Source organism: Phaenicophaeus curvirostris, chromosome 3 (assembly GCF_032191515.1).
Source record: "Phaenicophaeus curvirostris isolate KB17595 chromosome 3, BPBGC_Pcur_1.0, whole genome shotgun sequence".
NCBI lineage: Eukaryota > Metazoa > Chordata > Aves > Cuculiformes > Cuculidae > Phaenicophaeus > Phaenicophaeus curvirostris.
The window spans coordinates 35,093,124-35,103,227 of record NC_091394.1 but is presented as its reverse complement, the minus strand read 5'-3'; the positions used below and the strand labels follow the sequence as shown (position 1 = coordinate 35,103,227).

The 10,104-nt window shown below is 44.1% G+C and overlaps 1 protein-coding gene across 1 annotated transcript; it reads right to left on the bottom strand.

Annotated features, from left to right (window-relative positions):
* Positions 1 to 2,961: 2,961 nt before the first annotated feature.
* On the bottom strand, positions 2,962 to 8,043 carry LOC138718916 (transmembrane protein 14C-like). The gene is made up of 4 exons (XM_069853622.1): positions 7,892 to 8,043; positions 6,747 to 6,848; positions 4,274 to 4,358; positions 2,962 to 4,042 (listed from the first exon to the last, which is right to left on the bottom strand). Exons 1-4 carry the CDS (start codon positions 7,965 to 7,967, stop codon positions 3,985 to 3,987), a joined length of 321 nt encoding a protein of 106 aa, XP_069709723.1. The 5' UTR covers positions 7,968 to 8,043; the 3' UTR covers positions 2,962 to 3,984.
* Positions 8,044 to 10,104: the final 2,061 nt, after the last annotated feature.

The following is a 10,104-nucleotide window of genomic DNA, read 5'->3' as shown; positions in this document are numbered from 1 at the left end:
CAGATGGGAGCTGGATTCAGGAACTGGATTCAGGAACATGCAGATCAGAAGTAGATGGACAGACGAGGACCTCACTGGACACTGGCCATCAAAGAAAAAGTTTGACCCTGATGAACCTTAGGCTTTATACTGACTATGACATATATGGAATAGAATACTCTGTTAGTCAGTTTTGGGTCACCTGTCTGCTCCTCTCTGCAGGTGTTACCCCCCCCGCTTTTCACCCTTTGACTTAAGGCATTCTACCAGTTTGAGGATGGCCTTAGTTTACATAGGAATAATTATAAGCCATGGCCTCTCTACATACCAGTGCCCTCTTACCTTGGTGATAGGCATCAGGTTTTTCACTTCTAGAGGCATACGCTGTCTGAAAAACGTGTTAACTTTCAGAAAATGAAGTTACTTGAAGAGGCTTAGCTGAAAAGTTGGATAATTGGTTCTGCTTTAGCTCAAGCCAGAACCAAACACACTGCTTTCTGGTTTAGATCTTAAAGGCCAACTTAGGTACCTGAAAACACACACCACCTTTAGTAATGCAGTACCTCACCGTTTATATGCTCATTCAGTACTTTCCCTGGCTTCCCTGCTAAGTTTTAAAATAATATCCCACAAAGAACCTTTCAATGTACAATAAGTTTGTTTTAATATATTGAGCTAGGCTACTTTTGTTAGCTGTGTTTGGAATAGATGCCTTGGACTTAGAAGTTACATTAAACCTGCTACTTTAAAGTACAAAACAAGTATGTTCTTTAAAGATGTAAAGCTATTAATGATTACTTTAAGTATTGTAAAAAAGAAATGTATTTGTATGGCTTTTGTAACTGCAAAAATTAAATTCTTGTTGTTGACCTAATGTGCCATAATATATGAGTTATGTTAACTTACTAGAAATCAATTTAATCTGTTACAAAACAGTTGTACCAAAGTCAAGTATTTTGTTATGAAAATTGCACCTAAAAAATGCTACTTTAATACCGGAAGAGCTATACAGGGGTAGGGAATATCTAATTAGTAATGCACTAGAAACTTTAATTCAATGCTGTTGGTCTAGGTTTAAGTATTTGTCATTCTCTTAGTATTAACAGATGCCCCTGTGCTTTTTAAATGCATCTTAAATTATTTGTGGAATATATCTGTAACTGGCTATTGCAATGAAGGACAACCTCAGACTTTCTATAATGGGTGTAAACACACTGATTTTATAATTAAAAAATAAAAACAAACCCATGAAAAATTTATCACTAATCTCTATTCCAAGATGCTAGTGACTTTGTTAAAATTGCAGTCTGGTCAAGGAATTAACCAATAACACGTCCGTAACTCACATGTCCATAAGTCATCTAGAGCAGAAAAAGAGATACTATTTGTGGCATTAAATGTGGCTGGAAGAAACATGCAGTCCTTACCATATGCTACTGAATATTGCAACAGCTTTGATGTAACTTTAACAGCTTTCACTTAAACATAATCAAAGGATGACAAGTGTTAAGAAATTGTTTTTGTAAACAGCAGGAAAAAACAGTAAAAAGAGGTGAATAGGGTTTGTGCAGTCACTTTAACTCCGATTCATTGACATGCATTGAACCGTTAGTGCAGAAATGCCATCTATTGCTTAATAAGTTCCAAGGTGGTAAAAAAATAGCTAAGGCTCAAGCTTTTCTCTCCTCTCTTTGTCTGGATTGCTACTGTTTCTCCTGAACATGAAAAGTGATTACGAGAGTTCTACCAGCAGTCTCAATTCAAGCTACTGCTTTCCCAAGCTCATGAAACAGCAGTCAGCCTTAACACATTGGTCTAAGAGTTTAAAAGCTTACTAGTCCAATCCCTGGATTTCTACTGTTGTTATTCCCTTGAAGGTCAATGGCAGCCCAGATTTGTGAGTTACCTGATTTGAGACCAACATATAATCAGAAGACTGCTGGATCATGGCCACTTTCCATTTACTGCAGGATATGCTTTTACGTTTGCATCTTACTTCCGTAGAAGTTAACTGCTTCAAAAACAATATGAAGAGGCAAATAATCCATTTTAAATTGTGCTGTCTGGCTTATTAACCTGTTCAAGCTAGAGTAGACAGTCGGACACCTGCCCACCAGTGCTGGAGCCACAGCCTCCAATTAGGCACTTAAAAGGATGATTATATTATTAACAAGCCATCTGCTGTCCCGTGCACCTCTTGTTTCAATGCAAGGAGGTTAAGAGAAAAAAGTAAAAATGGGCGAGCACCTGAAGCTGAACTCTGTTGATGAATAAGGGATGTAGGAAGGTGCCCTGAGTACAGTTTCCCCAACAAGAGCTCTTGCTGCCTGCACTGAAGCCAGCTCTGCCCCAGGTTGTGGAACAAGGCTGCTGGCAACAGGGCTGCAAGGAGAGGTCATCATCCATGCTGACACCCTTGCCAGAGCTGTGTGCATGCCTGGTCACGTCCCTTCTGATCTGGAACCTACCTGCAGCCTTGCCTCATCACTGCGACTTGCCTGGCAAATCACTGCACTGCTGGCAGAGCCTGGTTATTGCACCGGATTAGCTTGGCCCCTGCTGGTCACTTGCCCTGCGAGGTCACTGCCCTGCCTGTTTTGCTGCGACAAGGACAACCACAGGATGTCACCCTCCTGCCTGACAGTTAAAGAACCCTGAGCAACTCCAGACTCACCAATCTAATGGATCAACCCCACTGCTTCCATTGCTCCAGGCACCAGAGGTCAAAGAAGAAAGGTTGACATCCAGATCACGTGCAGGAAGGGACACAAATTAAATGAGACCAGAAAAGGGATACATTGCCTGCCATCAGCGTGCAACTCTCAGGATTACTTCTGTATGGCAGGTTTATATTTAGAATGATTTCAGATGTCAAGGCAATCAGCTGAGGACAAAGACTGCTCAACTGAGCCCTTCAGTCTTTAAACTTTCATAGAGAATTTTTCAAATCTAAAATAGGTGATTCTTCTCAGAAAAAAAAAATAACAAAAAACAAACACAATACTTTAATATAAGATTTGCCCGAATACATGGTCTGTATGCTTTTGTTCTCTACCACTCCCCAAGTTCATGGGATTTATTTTTATATTTACAAATCACTAGATTCAAGGAATGGAATAGAGATCATTTATACAGTTCATGTTTGCAAATATATCCAGCTACCCTGTAGGAAAGGCGCTGCACTGTATCAATCCAGATGAACAATTAGAGAACAAAATAGTTGCATAGAGCACACAAAAGTTTGTAATAATAATTTGTTGGTTTATTTAGAATAACATTTTAATTCTTGTGAAATGCAAGAGCTATGCCTACAATTCAGCATTGTCTAATACAGCGTATTTTTGATTTATGTATAATAATTTATAAAAGTGAAACAAGTGACATTTAGCTGGGCACTTCTGCTTACAAGTAATTGCAAGTAACAGGTTTGCATTCACTGCATCACAGCAGAACCTTGACAGCCTCCTCATGATTGTGTTTTGTGGGTTCAGGTTCTAACACACAGTGCTAGAACAAAGTCCCTGACTGACAAACATGATGACCAGATAAACTGGCAAAGAAAAGGAGAAGTAACTTAATAAGCATGTCTGTTATATTAATTACTAGTGAGAAAAATTGGCAACACCTCTCCTTTTGTTTTAGAGGTACAGGTGATTTTAGAATGACAAGCCCAGACGTACATTTAAGCTTCAATCCTCCAACTGTCTGCATTCAGGTGCCAAGAGGCCTTTGTCTACAGTAAGTTGCAGGAACAGGAGCTAAACTAATGCTATATATCCTCGTATTTTCTTGCTTCATACTGCAGAAAACATTAAGAGAAATACCATTTGGGAAGATACAACAAGGGCTCTCAATGTCAGTCCTTTAAAAATACAACCCATATGTGTTAGGATATGCAAATACAATGCACAGAGAGCAGTGGCTTTTCCACTTTTGTCTAGTACATGTAGGCAGTTACATTTTCAGGCTTCTCAATCACATGTCTTCGGGTGACTTGATGCAGACTTACGGCTTAAGAGGCTTTTCCATCATCTGCAATCCAAGCCGTCCAACCATCAGTAAACTGTTGAACAGAATAGTTGTTACAAAATAGAAAAGGTGTGGAGGCAAAAATCCCATGAAGAACAAGAAGGAAGAAAACATTGACATGATTTCATTTAGCTAAACTCCACCAGAAGATTTAATTTTTCACAGAATTTGCCACCTAACATTTTTAAAACAACAACAATCCACAAATAAGTTAAAAAAAATGCCTATTCAAAAATACTGACAAGAACAAAAGACGGGTGGCTACCTGGCACCAGCAATTATCCCCGGCATTGCTTTTTTGGAGTTGTAAAATCTCATTCCCATAACAGCAGACAAGGTTCCAGACGCCACTGTTGAGAAAAAGCCAAGTCAGAAACATTTGAAGCAGAAATACCAGCACAACACTGCAGTGCTTGGATGTTCAGCAGTGCCAACCAAACAGGCCTATGTCTACAGATAGGAACGCCTCCCTCCTTTCTGCAAGAATTGTATGTAAACATTTTACTCTACTTCCATTAAACAGCAGACCTGTTGCAAGCATGCTTCACTGCTCAGTAGAAATTAGTAGATCTCATCAGGGTTGAGATCACTGTCTAATTGCCCATAACCTCCAATTCTCTGGGCAGGTCACTACCTCTCCCTCAGTTTTTCCTTTATTTGCAGAAGAACTATTATTGCCTTGCATACAGATAAGCTCAAAACTGCCAGAAAACCAGGACGGTGACAAAGCTCACTATGTGGGAGGCAAATATTATTACAGTTCTCATTTCCCTGTGACATTGTCATATGCTTTGGGGACACCTTATATCAGCCTTCCAGTACTTAAAGCGACCTGTAGGAAAGCTGGGGAAGGGCTCTTTATCATGGAGTGAAGTGATAGGAGAAAAGGTAATGGTTTTAAGCTGAAAAATGGGAGATTTAGATTAGATATTAGGAAGAATTTTTTTTTACTGTGAGGGTGGTGAGGCACTGGCACAGGTTGCCCAGAGAAGTTGTGGATGCCCCATCCCTGAAAGTGTTCAAGGCCAGGCTGAGTCCCTGCCCATGGCAGGGGGATTGGAACTGGATGATCTTTAAGGTCCCTTCCAACCCAAACCATTCTACGATTCTGTGATTCTGAACTGGAAGGTGGCATTAAATACTACAACTAAAAAGAAAACAACCCCACTTGAAAATATGAACCTGCAAACAGAAAGCAATCTAGCGGGGTCAAACTGAAAGAGCAACCAACATTTTAAACATTATTGCAAATTATTTAATCTTTAGGTCTGGAAGAAAAATCCCAACCATATTCACTTAAGCATTGAAGAAACAATGGCCCTGCGAATAAGAAAAACAGGTGGAAGTGCTGTACACCTTTTTCCAACACTTGAAGTTTGTTTGCACCAGACATGGCAAAAAGTCTTCTAAAGATATTCTGTCACGGTTCTTTTCTTGTATTTCTACCCTTGACGTACTGTGACCTAAGGGCCTGTAACTGCACATTACAGCAGGGCTGAGAAGGAAAGGATATATAAAGGATTCCCCTAGACTGGGACACAATACTGCTTTCAGTAGGTCCACTGAAAGCACTAAATGCATCACATCAGGATATACAGAAGCTGCTCATCTTTGTCACAGTACTGCCTAAAAACTCGTGCTGGAGGTGCATAGCCACTCCCATGCCATTCCAGAAAGGAAGAGAGTTCACAAATGGAAACCTTGCTTCACACTTAGCTGTGATTTACATTTCATGCCTTGCTGACAAGGCAGTTTGGTCCTCTGCAGCATCTACCAGGAGCATCATAAAGCCTTTCAGAACACTGTGTGATCGAGTCCAATTGTTTTTAAATAGTCTTAAATCACTGTAATGCTACAGTATCGTAACACTAATAATACTATGGAATAGTTACAGAACTAGAACAAACCTCAAGAGGTCATCTAGGCTAACCTAGTGCCCCAAAGCATTATCAATTCCTGACGGATACTGGTCTAACCAGTTACTAATGCCCTGTAGTGATGGAAGCCTCTGAGGTTCACCTGATGTCTTCCAGTACTTCAAAATACTTTCTAATGTCATTTATCCTTCTGCTTCACCTGAAGGGTAACTGCAAGCTAAGCTCACTTATTGTCCCATCTACCATAAGCAAGGAGAACAGGTAGTTTCCTTTCTTTCGGAAGTCCTTCAAACTGTTTCTTCCACGGCATACGATGTGTTAAAACATATACTGTTCTTCTTCTGAGATGCCTGTGCAAATCAATATTCCATAAAGCCATGTACTGCCTGTCACACTGCTTTCACCATTACCCAAATGCCGATTCCATGGCCAAAGGCTAAAAACACTGCTTCACAAACCAGTATTTTTCACATGCACTCCACATGCCTAAATTAATTTAATACAGCATCTAGTCTGACAGAGGACACAGGTATTTCTCACCAACAATGGCTTAGAGAAGGACAATTTAGGTCTTAGAACCAGGTACTGGTGCTATTACACAAATACCTCCTGGCTTTGAGCAGGAGGCCTTGCAACCACTTACAACATTTGTATAAATAAAAGGGTGTCACAGATGTAGCTGAAACATGCTAGAAAAAAAAAAAAAAAAAAGGTTAGTATTACCACCTCTACCCCATGGTCCTCCATGGGCTACAGACAGTCAACCTGCTTTACCACAGCGATCACCACAAGCTGCAGGGGAATCTCTGCTCTGTTGCCTCAAACACCTAAGCACAGAATGTAGGTGCCAAGCAAACTTACCAAGAGAAAGCCACACATTCTTTGGATCTTTGGACTGCTGGTAAGCGCCTAGTCCTGCTAAGCCACCAAAGACAAGCCCAGCAGCTAGAGAAGGGACGCTTCCTTGAATAAATGAAAAAAAATCAAGCATTTAGTGAAAGAACAGATAAAGCAAGCCTGCAAACCAAACACAAGTGCTTGCAAGTTCACATTCACTAATAAAAATAATAAAAAAATCACAAACGCAATCTAAGCCAAACAAAAGAAACTGGACCAGGATGAGGTTTTTTTGGCAATAAGATGGGATGTCATCCAGAGGGACCTGGACAAGCTGGCAAAGTGGGCCTGTGTGAACTTCATGAGGTTCAACAAGGGCAAGTGCAAGGTCCTGCACCTGGGTCAGGGCAATCCCTGATTTCAGTACATGATGGGGGATGAAGACTTGGGGGGTGCTAATTGATGAGAAGCTTGATGTGAGCTGGCTTACAGCCCAGGAGGCCAACCGTATCCTGGGCTACATCAAAAGAAGCGTGGCCAGCAGGTCAAGGGAGGTGATTCTGCCCCTCTATTCCTCTCTTGTGAGACCTCATCTGGAGTATTGTGTCCAGCTCTGGAATCCTCAACATAAGGATATAGAACTGTTGGAACGGTTTGAGAGGAGGGCTACAAGGATGATCAGAAGGCTGGAGCACCTCCCATACGAGAACAGGCTGAGAGTTAAGGTTGAGAAGGCTCCAGGGAGAACTTACAGCGACCTTCCAGTATCTGAAGAGGCTACAAGAAGGCTGGGGAGGGACTGTTTACAAGAACATGGAATGACAGAACTAGGGGGAATGGCTTTCAATTGAACGGGGGAAGATTTAGAGTAAACGTTAGAAAGAAATTCATGACGCTGAGGGTGGTGAGGCGCTGGCAGTGCTTGCCCGGGGAAGCTGTGGCTGCCCCATCCCTGGAGGTGTTCAAGGCCAGGTTGGACGGGGCTTTGAGCAGCCTGATCCAGCGGGAGGTGTCCGTGCCCACGGCAGGAGGGGCTGGAACTGGATGACCGTTAAGCTCCCTTCCAGCCCACCCCACCCCAGGCTCCCCCGGCGCCCCGCGGGGCTCAGCCGAGCCGCCCTCCCACGCGAGGAGCAGCGAGCGCGGCGCTGCCCCCCCCGCACACCCACCGGCCTTGGCGTAGCCCACGACGCCGCCCGCCGCCACCAGCGCCGCGTAGCCGAAGCCCAGCCAGTCGTACTCCATCTGCGGGCGCCGCTCCGACCTTGGGCCGCCCTCCGCCGCCGCTCCCGGAGGTCCCGCCCGCCGTGACGGGCACCCGCGCCGGGACGCGGGGCGGGGCGGCTGCGGGGCTGGGGGAGGTGTCCGAGGGTTAAGTTTCCTCTAAGCGTTTGTGTTCCTGGGGAGTTAGAATGTCTGTTCTTTCAGAAAGGTGTTGTGGTTTGGGTTTTGTTGTTTTTTCCAGACACGGTTCATTCTGGTGAGGGGGCTGGAGAGAAAGTCTTACAAGGAGCGGCTGAGAGAGCTGGGGTTGTTTAGCCTGGAGAAGAGGAGGCTGAGGGGAGACCGCATTGCTCTCTACAACTACCTGAAAGGAGGTTGTGGAAAGGAGAGAGCTGGCCTCTTCTCCCAGGTGACAGGGGACAGGACAAGAGGGAATGGCCTCAAGCTCTGCCAGGGGAGGTTCAGGCTGGACATTAGGAAAAAAATTTTCACGGAAAGGGTCATTGGGCACTGGAACAGGCTGCCCAGGGAGGTGGTTGACTCGCCTTCCCTGGAGGTGTTTAAGGGACGGGTGGATGAGGTGCTGAGGGGCATGGTTTAGTGTTTGATAGGAATGGTTGGACTCGATGATCCAGTGGGTCTTTTCCAACATAATGATTCTATGATTCTTTGGGGATGATAGCATATTGTGTGAAGTTTGATTTGTGCTGAGCAGATGTGTCTTCTTCTGTAATCACCTCTGTTTGGAGTTTTCATCGTATCTCAAAGAAGTCATCCAGAGGAGGGCTGCAAGGGTGATCAGAGGCACCTTCCATGGCAGGACAGGCTGAGAGAGTTGGGGTTGTTCAGCCTGGAGAAGACAAGGCTCAGAGCAGACCTTATAGCGACCTGAAGGGGCTATGAAAAAGCTGGGAGGGACTGTTCACAAAGGCTTTTAGTGGTAGGACTGAGGGCAATAGTTATAAACTGGAGAGGGGCAGATTTAGACTAGACATAGGAGGATTTTCTTCTCGATGAGAGTGGTGAGGCACTGGCACAGGTTGCCCATGGAAGCTGTGGATGCCCCATCCCTGGAGGTGTTCCAAGACCAGGTTGGATGGGGCTTTGAGCAGCCTGATCTAGTAGGAGATGTCCCTGCCCATGGCAGGAGGGTTGGAACTGGATGATCTCTAAGGTCCATTCCAACCAAACTATTCTATGATTCTATGATTCAAAGGCAAGGTCAAGCAGAGAGCTGGAGCCAGCTCCAAATTAGCAAGAGTTTTGACTTGTAAAGTTCATAATAACATTAAAATTAGTCCTTGGAAAGTAATAGAATGTGCATAAAATTTCTGTGAAAACTTACGCGTATAAGTGGGAAATATATTCTATACCCAGTTCTTGTCTCATTGTACACGACTAATGGACATGACTCTCTCCTGTTACCCAGGCCTGATGAAGGATGCTTGCTTTCTAAAACTCCAAAATGAGTCTTAGAGAGTTTATTTGCCAGTATTTTCTGTATCGGGGGCAACACAAAGGTGGGTGGGTGCTTGGGGCTACAGTCCTGCAGTCCTGTGGGCGGTAAGATCACTCACCAGTTACCAACACAGGCAAAACAGGCTCGCCTTCAGGAGATTAAGTTGTTGCCAGTTAATAACAGAGTAAGAACTTAATATCAGAATAATTAATAATTCCGTAATTAATAACAGAAACTGAGAAATTAAATAATGTAAAACCACCTCCTACCCTTCTTGCCAAGCTCAACAGCACTCAGACTCCCCCAGGGATGGGTAATGGCGGTTTTGGTCAGTCCATAATGCCTCACCTCTGCTGTTCATCCCTCCTCATGCTCTTCCCTTGCTCCAGTGTGGACTCCCTCCCGCTGGAGACAGTCCATCACAACCTGCTCCAGCGTGGCTTCCTCCCACGGGCTGCAGTTCTTCAAGGACTGCTCCAGCATGGATCGTTTCCACAGGCTGCAGTCCTTCAGGAATAAACTGCTCCAGCATGGATCCTCCCCCAGGCCACAAGTACTGCCAGCAAACCTGATCCCACATTTGCTTCTCTTCACAGGCTGCAGCTTCCTTCAGGTCACATCCACCTTCTGCAGCGTGGGATCCACCAAGTGTGGATGTCTACTCCACTCTGTTCCTTCGCAGGTGGAGGGTGGATGTCT